Raw genomic sequence first — 12077 nt, forward strand, 5'->3', positions numbered from 1 at the left:
TGCAACAACACAGTTCTTTCATTCAAGGATTACAAGCTCAGCCATTAGGTTGTTTGATTCAGAACATAAAATCTGTAAGAAAATCTCATCTGACAGAACAATGTTTGCCTTCAAAAAAATAAACTAACTTTTGTCAGTAGTTAGAAAGGTAAATTAAGTTTTGAACAACGAACATAATGCCTTTCTTCATCTTCTAATAATTGTGTTATTTGTGATCCACTCTGAGTAAAATTAAACTATACTTTTGGGGTTAGCTGCAGCATTTTACAAGCTAATGATCACAAAACATCTGTGTTACCTAAATGAGAGGATTGTCTGATTGATGCAAACATTAAAAAAAGAAAGCACATCACTTTTACATACTTTCAGTTTTAAATGTGACCAGAGTATTAGTTCTGTTCAAACTTCTAAAACCCAAAACTTTTACTTGTTTTCCCATCTTCTCCTTCCACAAAAAAAAAAAAAAAAAAGGGGGGGGGGGGGGGGGCTCCTCCACACTGCTCATATATGTTTTATATAAAAGTTATTCCCTATTTTTGAATACAGTCAGAAACTGATCTTAACTGTGATTTTACAACTCTTTTCAGTGAAAATGGGCATATAAGAATGAGCACAACTCCTGTTAGGCACAGTTCCACACAGTTGGACAACTCCAATATATGTCACTGACATCACTGCGTTTTGAGATTTTGACATATGTTCACGACCTGATCTCAGTTAAATATTTATAGAGGAAATTGCACTAAAATAAGAAGTGAGGCAGTTTTAAGTCCTCCTTTGTCATCTTCTGTTGTTGTAAATCACATTTTAGATGCCCCAACTGACCTTAGTTACTCCAGCATTAGTGTGATATTTTGTCATCCACAACAACAAAATAAAAGTGACCTTGAGAAGTCTCTGTTGTCTGAAGTATATGGAAGACAGTCCTAGCTTTTCCATAATATGTGTGTTCTCTCCCTTCTCCTTAGACCTTTTTTTCATAAGTCAAAACTCAGAGACCCTGTGATTTTATCTCATCTGCTGTTTTACTCAGACCTTAGATTCACAAATTATTTGAAATTTTAAGCTGTATAACTTAGTATAAATAAGAAAAAACATGAAAGTATAAAGGATATAGGTGAATTTTATTTTTACTATTTATCTAGTGACATGCATTTTGCAGGATAGGAATCTAGCAAGGCTTGGTAGGACTGCGTATTGTGAGATCGACTGTAAGAAAATAATTTCAAATATTTTTAATAACAGTATTTTAAATGTTCTCCTTATACTACTACAAGGCCATGCACCGTTAAAATAACTTGAACTGCATGGTCCACATTACCAACATACTTTCCATTAAACTACATAATCAATAAACTTGACACACACCCATATAAATGCGAAGTTTTCTTTTAGTCTTGATTCAAAAATTGGAATAATGCAAATTTATAAACAAAAACAATAAAAATTTAAAATGTTATTTTTATTCTGAATAGTAACTGTTGGTCTATTTTTTTGCTGGTGTAATTATTTATTAATATATAGTATATGCTAGCAAAGTCCAAAATCTGATGATGGACATACAACAAATCTGCTCTTCTAGGAAAGAAAAATCAGGGCAGAAAATTACAGAAATAGCATTGCCTGAGTATACAGTGAGATGAAAACACCTAAAAATGTAAATATTTTTGTTTAAATGGAGAAATGTAGATCAAAAATTACACAGAACATATTCCATGCAACCTAATCCTTAAAAAAGTTGTTTGCATTGTTAATAGTTTCTAAAGATCTGTTGGAAGCAAACTTGTTTAGAAAAATTAGAAAGCCAGACTGCTACATACTGTCCTGAATTGCTCATATGTCCATATCAATATTTCCTGTATATATAGTCAAAGAAAATTAAAATTGTGTCCTGTTAAGATTAGGAATTAAATACTAAAATGTTCAGCAAATATAGCAGAATTTACAGTGCTTGTGAAGGATTTAGTTAATTGACTTATAAGCACAATGCTAACTACTTCTGAAGTCTGTTGTTTTTCTTTTATATTTCAATGCAAAACCAATCCAGTAAGTTTTACATCTCAAAGTTGCCCAGCAGATCAGTAGCTACGTAAATGTCATAAAACTTTTGAAAGAAAATTCATAAAGGAAAAAGTGCCTGAAGTGCAGGACAGGTGTTTCCCTTACGCACAGCTGACAGTTGGTCAAACCAGGAAATATCCCAAATAGTAGAAAACAGGGCAATTAAACATGAGAGAGAGGAAACACTCAGAAATACACTGCGACGTTATGAAGACTGACACAACAATAGTCAGACTGCTAACCATGGTTATAACCCAGGTTCATATCAGTATGTACAATGCCAGGGAGCTGTCTGAGTTGATAAATCAGATTCTATCCTTTTAAAGATGTTGCTTGCTACCCCTTGCCTATAATAGTACAGTTCTTTACTTATTCAGAGCATGAATCCTCCTTCACTTAGATCCTGTCCCTTTTGGCTCTGTGCATCTCCTGGGAATGCAGAATGATTCAGTGGTAACTTAGTCATTTGTGCACTCTACAAGATGATTTTACTGAAGAGGGAAAAAATAAAGGCTGCACTTAGCAGTGGAATACTTTGTGTTAAATACAGATAATTAAAGCATCAACAATCCATCTTTTTCATGTTTAATTAGCCTCTCTTTCATCATAATTTGTTACTGAAGGTCAAATGTGGGTCACTTTTAAAAACTAATTGTAAAGTATTTAATATAATGCAAATTGGGAACAGAAAATTTAAATATACTTCTGTACACTTTGCACCAAATAGCATTAAATGCATGAAAGTCGCCAATGTAAATGTTTATACTCGATGACAATGTTCTCATTTTTTTTCTCTGTGTTGCACTTAGTGCTGCCATAACATTGTTATTTTTTACAATTACTATACTGTAGGACATTTGCTTAGCTGGAAGCTGTGAAATTTGATTCTTGAGAGTTGGTTTGTGATTATAAAAAAGCAGTCTTTGAGATAAGGGTCTGCATGTATCCGTGTGTCTGTACATAAGCAAGAAAAAAGATGATGCTTTCTTGCATGGTTAAACTGATTGCTCCCTTAATGGATGGATTTTGGGTCCTATTAAGGCTGCTGGTTATATGTGTATTATTTATGAGGAAATTGACCAACTTAGCTTATAAAAACAATTCACATACACGATAACCAACTAGTAAAAATGCTTCTACATTGCAACGGACTGATTAATGTTTGAAGTGTCAGGAAACAAATTAACTGGCTACGGTACATAGATTTTTTTCAGAAATTAATTTCTACATATTTCACTTTCATGGAAATAAGACTTTACAGGAAATGCATCTAGTTCTGACTAGTATATCAGCATACTCAGGTATGATAAACATCACTGAACAGTACATTTCCAATAAGAAAAGGCATAGGGATAATTCATAAAGGATTACAGAATTGGCCAGGAAGCCAGTACCCCAAGCAAATAAATAATGCTGCTCAGAAATTCCTGTACTTGTTCTGCTAATTCTACCAATGGTAACCAATATCACTTAAAAAAAACCCTAAAACCAAAACCAACAAAAAAACTACCAAAACCAACAGCACCACAACTGCAGTGTTTTACCTAGTTAATAATCATTGTTTGATGAGCAAAGCAAAAAGAAACCAAAAGAATACGATAGCCAGAAAATGTAAACATATAAACAGGGTTTAAAGGGCCTGTTCTTCAAACAGTGGTTGTTAACATGCTAATCTCACATTCTTGATTAAAAGCCTCAGTGAAATAAACCTTGTATCCCACTATTTTGCACTGCGAAACAAAGTGGAAAAAACAGCATATATTATAAAAATAAATCTGAAACTAACATAAAAAATAAACAATTGTTTAAAATTAAAATCTATTATTACAATTATGATTAAGGATGCAACCCTCCAAGCTGCTAAGCGATTCCTGTTAGGCACTGAGCTTTCTTATCTTTGGCTGTCTTTGCTGGAAGTTAGTAGTATCCAGGCTCCACACAGGCACCGTGCAGCACCTAGAGGGTTCAGGTTTTAAATCTGTGATCCAGAAAAACACTTGCTTAAACTAATCCTCCTTCAGCAAAACACTTCCACACAGCTTTAACTTTTGGCAAGTGATTAAGACCTATGGAATACTAAGTCATTTAAACATTTGTTTGCCATTAACTAGATATGTTAGTGCTTTATTGAATAGGAGAGAATTGGTAAATGGGAGGCTAAAAGAATATTTCAGAGTAATACCATGCTAAAGACGACCAGAATAGGAGTCACACTTATGGAAGATCTTCTAAAAAAGTGACAATGAACTGTCAGAAGTCTGCTGAATACAGAATTTAGTTTGAAACATTATATAAAACACTTGAGGTCAAGAAGGAGGACAGTTAGAAATTGTTTGTCATTTTCCCCACTGAAGTTCCCCTATACAGTACCGTATCAAACAAGATGTATTTAGGAACTCATATCATTACCTTAAAAAGAAAGTATCAAATAATCGGCACAAAAACAACTTGCATTCACTGGGGTACACGAGTTGGTCATGTAAGTAGAGACTCTATTTCCTGACTGCTATATCGTATATATACGAAAGTATCAATTACGAATTCTAATTACACTAATGGGAAATTAGTATTGCTCTCATCCTTAGTAACTTAGAGCAGTTACATTCTGCTGTATCCACTTATTTGTTTTAAAACTTTATATACCTTCTAATGTCTCCTTAAAACAAAGGGAACTGTCAACGAGTAAATAAAGGCAGCCTTAGGGATTTCAACTAGTCTCCCTAGCACAGCTACATCAATATGCCACTGATTCTGTTTCACATGTACAGCTGAACTATGAAACGATCTGATATACACCACATCAGAACCCTTTATCTGTTTAGAGAGAAATGCGAAGCATTTGCAATGTGCTGAACATGAGCTCCACATGGTTTCGGTGTTAAAAATCCTCATGTGTTTTGCGTGAAAAACAGAGAAATGCTCCATTGTCAATGTTTGAGATGTGAAAAGTCTACATTTTTAAATGCAAATAAGTCTTAATGTACCCACTATTATGCAAAAGCATAAATAGAACTATATAAGTATTACTCAGCACCAAGCTGGCAAGTACCGTTAGAAAAGCAGGGTAACAGTTTTGTGCCTGATAATCTCTCCTACAAAGTCTGTTATTTAGCACTACCTTTACTGTTTTCTTGGACACTTTCCTCAACTTATGTGCATGCTTTACAAGTGTGCGAATACTTTCTACACGTTTTAAAATAAGAAGACAAGGCATTAGAATATTGGCTCTAAACTACTTGGTTAAACTAACCTTCATAACTAAGTATTTAGCACAGGAAAATCATTGACAATGAGAAACCGGTTTTGTAAGAAACTAGATAAATAACAGAGCAATCCAGCATGTACTTCTTTTGGTTTGACTGTTGCAAGTAAAAGTGTAATAAAGCCATTTTCCTCTACCAAGAAATCCTCTGATGTATTGTATATCAAAACATATCCTTGCAAAATGTTAAGTAATTCAAAACATATTTCTGTGATATAATCTTAAATAAGTTTTTTTATCAAGCAAAATAGCAATTTGTATGGTGTAATCCTTTACCATTCCTATACTTAGCATGCAAGTCATTCTTCTACGCTGAAAATAAATCACACTTTGACAGTTTATAATTCATATGTTGATATGAATTGCAGCATCAAGAAAGAAGTAGTATCTGATTAGCATATGATGCACTGGCTACTTTGCTATTCCAGTGTTAACTAAAACAGCATCATTACTATGTGCTTAATAAGCCTTAGTAGATGTAAGTTTATGAACTTCCTTAGGACTTTGTATTTTATACAGACTATTTTCAAACTGAAGTGGTAATGTACTCTCCAGAAGAGGGTTAATGAAATGTATCACACAGAAACTACCATGTCAAACATTCTGTAAGTCTGTATCACTTGTAAAACAACATATGCAGAAATACTGGAAGACAGTACATCAATCACACTTTTTTGGTGATCTGGAAGACCAAGTGGCTCATACAAATAATTTTCTTTTACAGTATTTAAGTATTTCTAAGCAGAATGCAAATGCTGGCAACACATTGTAAAACTTCAATTGTAGTAGACTCACAGATGTTTCAAAGTAGAAAAAAAACCCATAATGCACCATATTTATATGTTAATAAGTTGAAAAGAAAGCATTTTTGTCAAACTAGTCAGAATTTCCCTGTTGCAGACTCGACTCTATATTTACATGAATCAGCAATTCATTTATGTGGAGATTCTCGTGTCACATGCACTGTAGCTGAGGAAACACTCAGAGCATTACCCTACATGGAAAGATGTAACGGAAATCACCAGGTGTTAAGTATCTCATTTTACTATCACCCAAAAAGTATTCCCCCAAAGAAAAGCGACCTCTCTTCAGGCTACATATGTGTCTTATAAAATAAAACAGACGCTTTTACGTAAGAGCTCGATTCCTCTCTGTGGTATCCCTATTTTATTTCAAGGACTGTAAAGAAGTCCTTACCATCACCAGTTTTAGGCTATCGGAGCTCCACTGAACCGACCTGTGCCAGCACAGCCGAGATCAAAACCAGTCACTTGTGGCACCCCTGAAAGTACACCTCGCTCTGAGAAGGCTCACGACCGTCGCACTCGCTGCAGACGGAGCTATGCAGCAGCTGAGCTGGCAAATTAAGGCCTCTCATCTTGAATGAATGAATTTCACGTGATATGCAAGGGGGGGGGGGGGGGGGGGGCATGAGAACATACTTGGGTGCGATTCTAGGCTCGCTAACATTTACACGTATTCAGAGCAACTGCTGCAAAGACTGCAATCACTGTGGTGTAAATGAGACCGCAGATAGGCTTTCCAGATTATGTAAGCATTTTTGGTCCTAATGAAAGACGTGGTAATTACAGCCATTAACGCTTCAGCGCTGCTGCTGCAAACGCACTCTCGCCCACGGCGGCAGGCCGGCAGCAGCCCCCTTTCCCCACAGCATCTGGCTCCTGAGGTGAAACTTTCCTCCTCTGCCGGCGCTGGCTGTTTCTAAGGCTGGGCAAGGAAGCACCGCGGGGGGGGCAGGGAGCGGGGCCGGGGCCGGCCGGGTGGCTGCGGCTCCGCCGGGGGGGGGGGGGGGAGGGGGTCCGGACCCCCCCCCCCAGCCGCCGGGATTGGCCTGCGGGCGGGCAGCTGATAAAAGCATCTCACGCCGCCTTGCAGCTCGCTGCCTGCCCTGCCGGCCGAGCCCCCGGCCCGGCCCCCAGCCCCGCGCCTGGCCGCCGCTGCGCCTGCGGGGGTAGCGCCGCGCCCGCCGCCTCCTCGCCTCGGCGGGGCGGGTCCGCCGGCGACCCAGTCGGTGCGGCTGCACGGCTCTGAGGGGGGAGGGAGTAACAACAGTAATAAAGATCTGACTCTCCTTCCTGCGTGCTGTGTGCTGGTCCGAGCACCTGACTGCCAGCGGGGGGTGGAGGTGGGGGATGCCAGGCTGAACGGGTCATTGATCTGACGGTCGTGTCTGGTTGTGCGGGTGCGGGAGGCGGGGGGAAGCGGGCAGCGCCCCTCCCCGCCCACGTGTGTGTGTGTGCGTGCGGGTCGGGGGCTCCGCGGCAAGGGGGGGCGCGGGGCATAGCGCTCTTACCTGCTTGCTGTACTTGCTGCTGGCCTGGCAGCTGTACTCGGAGCAGTGGTCCGACCCGATGGAGATGTTGTCGCCAGCGCCCACGAAGGTGTTGGCCGGGGGCAGGTCCTGCACAGCCTGGTGCTTTTTGCCGGCGGTGGGGGACTGCGGGTGCAGCTGGACGGTGGGCAGCGGAGAGCTCGATTTGTAGTGCCTGGCCAGGTCGGGGCTGCCTGGGCCGCCGTTGACCGAGCGGTACCGCCCCATACCAGGGCTGTCCGAGAGCTTCTCATTGACGCTGTCGTAGCGCTGCCCATTGGGCTTGGAAGCCTCGACGGTGACAATGCTGCTGTAGAGAGGCTGCTTGCCCTTCTTGCCTTTCTTGTCCTTCTTGGGTTTCTTGGCCTTGTCGTGCTGCTGTGGGGTAAAGAAGTCCTCGTGGTCCTTCTTGCCAGCCTCGTAGCCATGTTTGCCCTTGGAGCGGCAGTAACGCGCCATAACCACCACCAAGATGAGGAGGATGACGGTCATGATGCCAGCCACCACACCAATGACTATGCTTAGCCGTTGCTTGCTCAGCTCGTAGCTGGGGTCGCCAGCAATGTCCTGGGCCAGGGGCGTGTGGAGGCTGCGAGCCACCTGGCTTTCCACTACAGTGGCATTGGACAGGCTTTCGTTGACAAAGACATGGAGCAGGGCAGTGGTGGACTGGGGCGGCTGCCCGCTGTCATTCACCTGCACCACGAGGCGATGCAGGCCATAGTGCTTTGGGGCCAGCTTACCCACCAGCGATACCACACCACTGGCCGAGTCGATCTCAAAGAGTTTGAAGGGGTTGCCCCCAATGATGCTGTAGTTGAGGTCTGCGTTGAGACCAGTGTCAGCATCAGTGGCGACCACTGTGGCCACCACGGTGCGCATGTTGCTGGAGGGTGGCAGCATGGTGTAGGAGCTGTTGCTGGGGAAGGTGACTGTGGGCGCATTGTCGTTCTCATCCATCACAAAGAGGGACACAGTGGCGGTGGCAGAGCGTGGTGGCTCCCCTCCGTCCACTGCCTTCACCTTAAAAGTGTAGCTGGTCTGCTGCTCACGGTCAAAGGAAACAGTGGAGAAGATGGTTCCAGTGTCGTTCTCGATGGAGAAGATGCTGGCTGCCTGGTCATGGTCACCGGACTGAATGGAGAGACTGAGCTCAGCATTGCGGCCCTTGTCGAAGTCCATCACAGTCACCATGCCCACAGGGCTGTTGGGCTGCAGGTTTTCCTTCACGTAGAAAGTGAACACATCTTGCATGAAGCGCGGTTCATTGTCATTGCGATCTGCAACCCGCACCACCACTGTGGTGGAGCCCTGCAATGATGGCACACCCTTGTCCCGGGCTGTCACCTGGAACTCATAGGTGTCACGTTGCTCGCGGTCCAACACTGCCTGCACCGATACATCCCCGGAGTCAGGGTCAATGCTGAAGATGCCGCTTGGCGCCTCTGAGGAGAGGGGTGAGGCCTCCAGGGAGTAGGTGATCTCAGCATTCTTGCCGCTGTCCGCATCCGTGGCGACCACTGTGGCCACCCTCTCACCAGGCAAGTTGTTCTCTGGGAATGAGACCTCCAGCACAGCCTGGCTGAACATGGGAGGGTTGTCATTAGTGTCCCCGACCCGCACCAGCAAGGAGTTGTTGCTGGACAAGCTGGGGCTGCCCGAGTCCACAGCCACAATCACCACATTGTAGTCACGGACAGCTTCGTAGTCCAGAGGGGCTGAGGTGTGGAGGAAATACTTCCGCTTGTTCTGTGGCTCCCCTTCGCCTTCGCTGGCTGGCTTGAGCTGGAAGGGCACATCACCTACCACGGTGCAGGTTACCACACCGTTTTCACCTTGGTCCCGGTCTGACACCTGCACCAGGGCAATGGGGGTATCTACCAGAACGTCTTCAGCCACGCTAGCCACCCCGTCCCGGAGTGGGATGCGCCCAATTTTCCGGATGTCGATGGTGGGCACGTTGTCATTCTCATCACGGATGTTGAGCACGACTGTGGCCTTGTCTGTCTTGGGGGGCTGGCCCCGATCTCGGGCCATGACGGTGAAGCGAAGCTGATTCACCTCCTCCCGGTCGATGCGGTGCAAAACGCTGAGCCAGCCCGAGGTCTCATCGAGCCGCAGCAGGCGCCTGACTGACTCTGTGGCTGCCCCGAAGACATACTCGATCTGCCCATTCACCCCCACGTCCAGGTCGGCAGCTCGCAGCTGCAGGATGGGGGTCCCAGGGCTGCTGTTCTCTGCCAGGTCTGCCTCATAGACGCTCTTCTCGAAGCGGGGGCTGTTGTCGTTCACGTCGGTGATCAGCACCCTCAGGATAGCCTGCGAGGACCGCGCCGGCTCGCCGCCGTCCCGCACGCGGAGGCTGAGCTCGTAGGAGTCCCGCTGCTCCCGATCCAGCGCCCCCTTGACGATCAGCTGCGGCTGCTTCTCCCCGTCCAGGGTGTCGGCCACCTGCAGCTCGAAGACGCTGCTGCGGGCCGCCGCGTCCGCCTCCTGCCGCCGCTTGCTGCCGCCGGGGTAGGGGGCGCTCTCGGAGGCCGCCGAAGCGGAGCTCCCCCCGCCGCCGCCACCGCGGCGGCCGCCGTCCCCGCCGGGCTCCTGCAGCAGCTCGTAGCGCTCGATGCCGTTGTGACCGAAGTCCCTGTCGGTGGCAGTGGGGAGCAGGTAGAGGGTCCCCACGGGCCGGTTCTCCTCCACGGTAAGAGTGAGGACGGGGGAAGGGAAGGTGGGGGTGTTGTCGTTGATGTCCAGGATGATGACCCGACCCTCGAAGAGGTCCACCCAGCTCTGCGAGGGACCGATGACCGACACCTCGAAGTCCAGGAAGCACTCGTTCTCGTCGAAGATCATCTGGCACTGCGGCAGCTTCTCGCGGTCGATGCGCCGCTCCGTGGTGCTCAGCTCCCCGGTCATGTTATCGATCTTGAGATAGTCGGAGCCCGATTCCAGGCTGAATGTCACCTCTCCGGAGCCCGTCACGATTCCCAGGTCGGAAGCCACGTTGCCGATGCGGATGTCGGCGGGTCCCTCCTCGGCCAGCCGGTACCTCAGGAGCTGCTTGGCCGCTGCCAGGCTGACCCAGAGCGGCGGAGGCAGGAGGAGCAAGAAGCAGCAGCAGCAATGCACAAAGCCAAGGAGAGTCCGCATCTTCCTCATCTTCCTCACACCGCCCCCCCCCCCCCCTCACTCCCACCTGCCCCCCAGTAAAATCCCCTGATAAGCCAACAGAGCGTCTGAGCGTCCGGGTGATTAATTATAAATTCCTTCTGCTCCTGGAAACTTATTGTCTCATGTCTGGTGCAATTGGTGGTCAAAACCCTGCTGCTGGCTCCTCTGCTGCTCTCCCTGCCTTCCAGTTGCGATATGCTTGCAGTTCACGGGACAGTGTATTTTGCTGTTTAAAGATTCATCTCGGTAGATAGGATAGGATTTTCCTCCTCCTCCCCCTTCTCCTCCTCCTCTCTGATTTTACTGTAACCACTTTGCAAGGTTTGCAATAAAAGCAGAAGCAGCACTGTGCGATTCGAAGCCCCCCAGGTCGTCTTCTTCGACACTGGAGTTAACTACAATTCACACACGCTCGCTCTTTTCTCTCTCTCAGCCGTTTATGACCAAGGCATTCTGCCCCTCTCTGCACACGGCAGAGGGAGGGGGGGGAGGGAGGGGGTATATGTGATTCGCTTTATTCAAAGGGCTTGTGTCCGTGAAAACTCCAAATCCTCTTAGCAATGGGCAGTTCTTAAAAAAAAAAAAAAAAAAAAGGAAAAAATAAAAATCCCAATAACGTCGGTAGCTGCACAGTTGATAGGAGAAGAACCCCGTGTATTACAGAGCAGTCCACAGAATATCCCCTTTGGTTGGCAGAAAAGCACCCAAATCCATCTTCAGAGATCGTCTAAAATGTTCAGCTCTTTCTCCGGAGCGGATTTTTTTTTTAACAACTCTGCGCAAGGTCATTAGTCACAAAGCAACGATACAGAAACTGCAAAAGCCGTTTGCCCAGAATTTGCAAGGCTGTAGATATGAACATAGACACACAACAGTCCCAAGTTTGTTTTTGCATCCGCAGTTTGTGTGTGTGCCTTACCTGCATTTGGACTGCATGTGTTATAGCAATCTGGATCTGCAGCACTGAGAGCGATTCACAAATGAGATTGCAGTCTCTCTGTGTCTCCTCTTCCTTCCCGTCCCAATGCAGGTAACCAGATCTGAACTTGATCCTTTCAGTTCAAAGGTTAGCAACAAAACTATGTGTCCAAAAGCGAATATTGGTCTCTCGTAAATACACCCGGAGTGGAACAAGATGTAACTGGATCCCCCACGTGAATTAACACAGATTCTGAATTACATCCATATAAGCGGAATGGCAAAGGGGAGGGGAAAAGAGCCGCGACGCGATTAAAAAAAAAAAAAAATAATAAA

At 45.4% G+C, this 12077-nt stretch overlaps 1 protein-coding gene across 2 annotated transcripts in view; it reads right to left on the reverse strand.

The window, feature by feature from the left end:
• PCDH7 (protocadherin 7) overlaps positions 1-12048 on the reverse strand; it is a 283394-nt gene extending 271346 nt beyond the window's left edge. For both annotated transcript variants that reach the window (XM_040587844.1, XM_040587835.1), the window contains exon 1: positions 7638-12048. In XM_040587844.1, coding sequence (XP_040443778.1) covers positions 7638-10811 — 3174 coding nt within the window. In that variant the 5' untranslated portion in view covers positions 10812-12048. The remainder of the gene's footprint in view (positions 1-7637) is intronic.
• Positions 12049-12077: the final 29 nt, after the last annotated feature.

This window comes from Falco naumanni, chromosome 1, assembly GCF_017639655.2.
Source record: "Falco naumanni isolate bFalNau1 chromosome 1, bFalNau1.pat, whole genome shotgun sequence".
Classification (NCBI taxonomy): Eukaryota; Metazoa; Chordata; class Aves; order Falconiformes; family Falconidae; genus Falco; species Falco naumanni.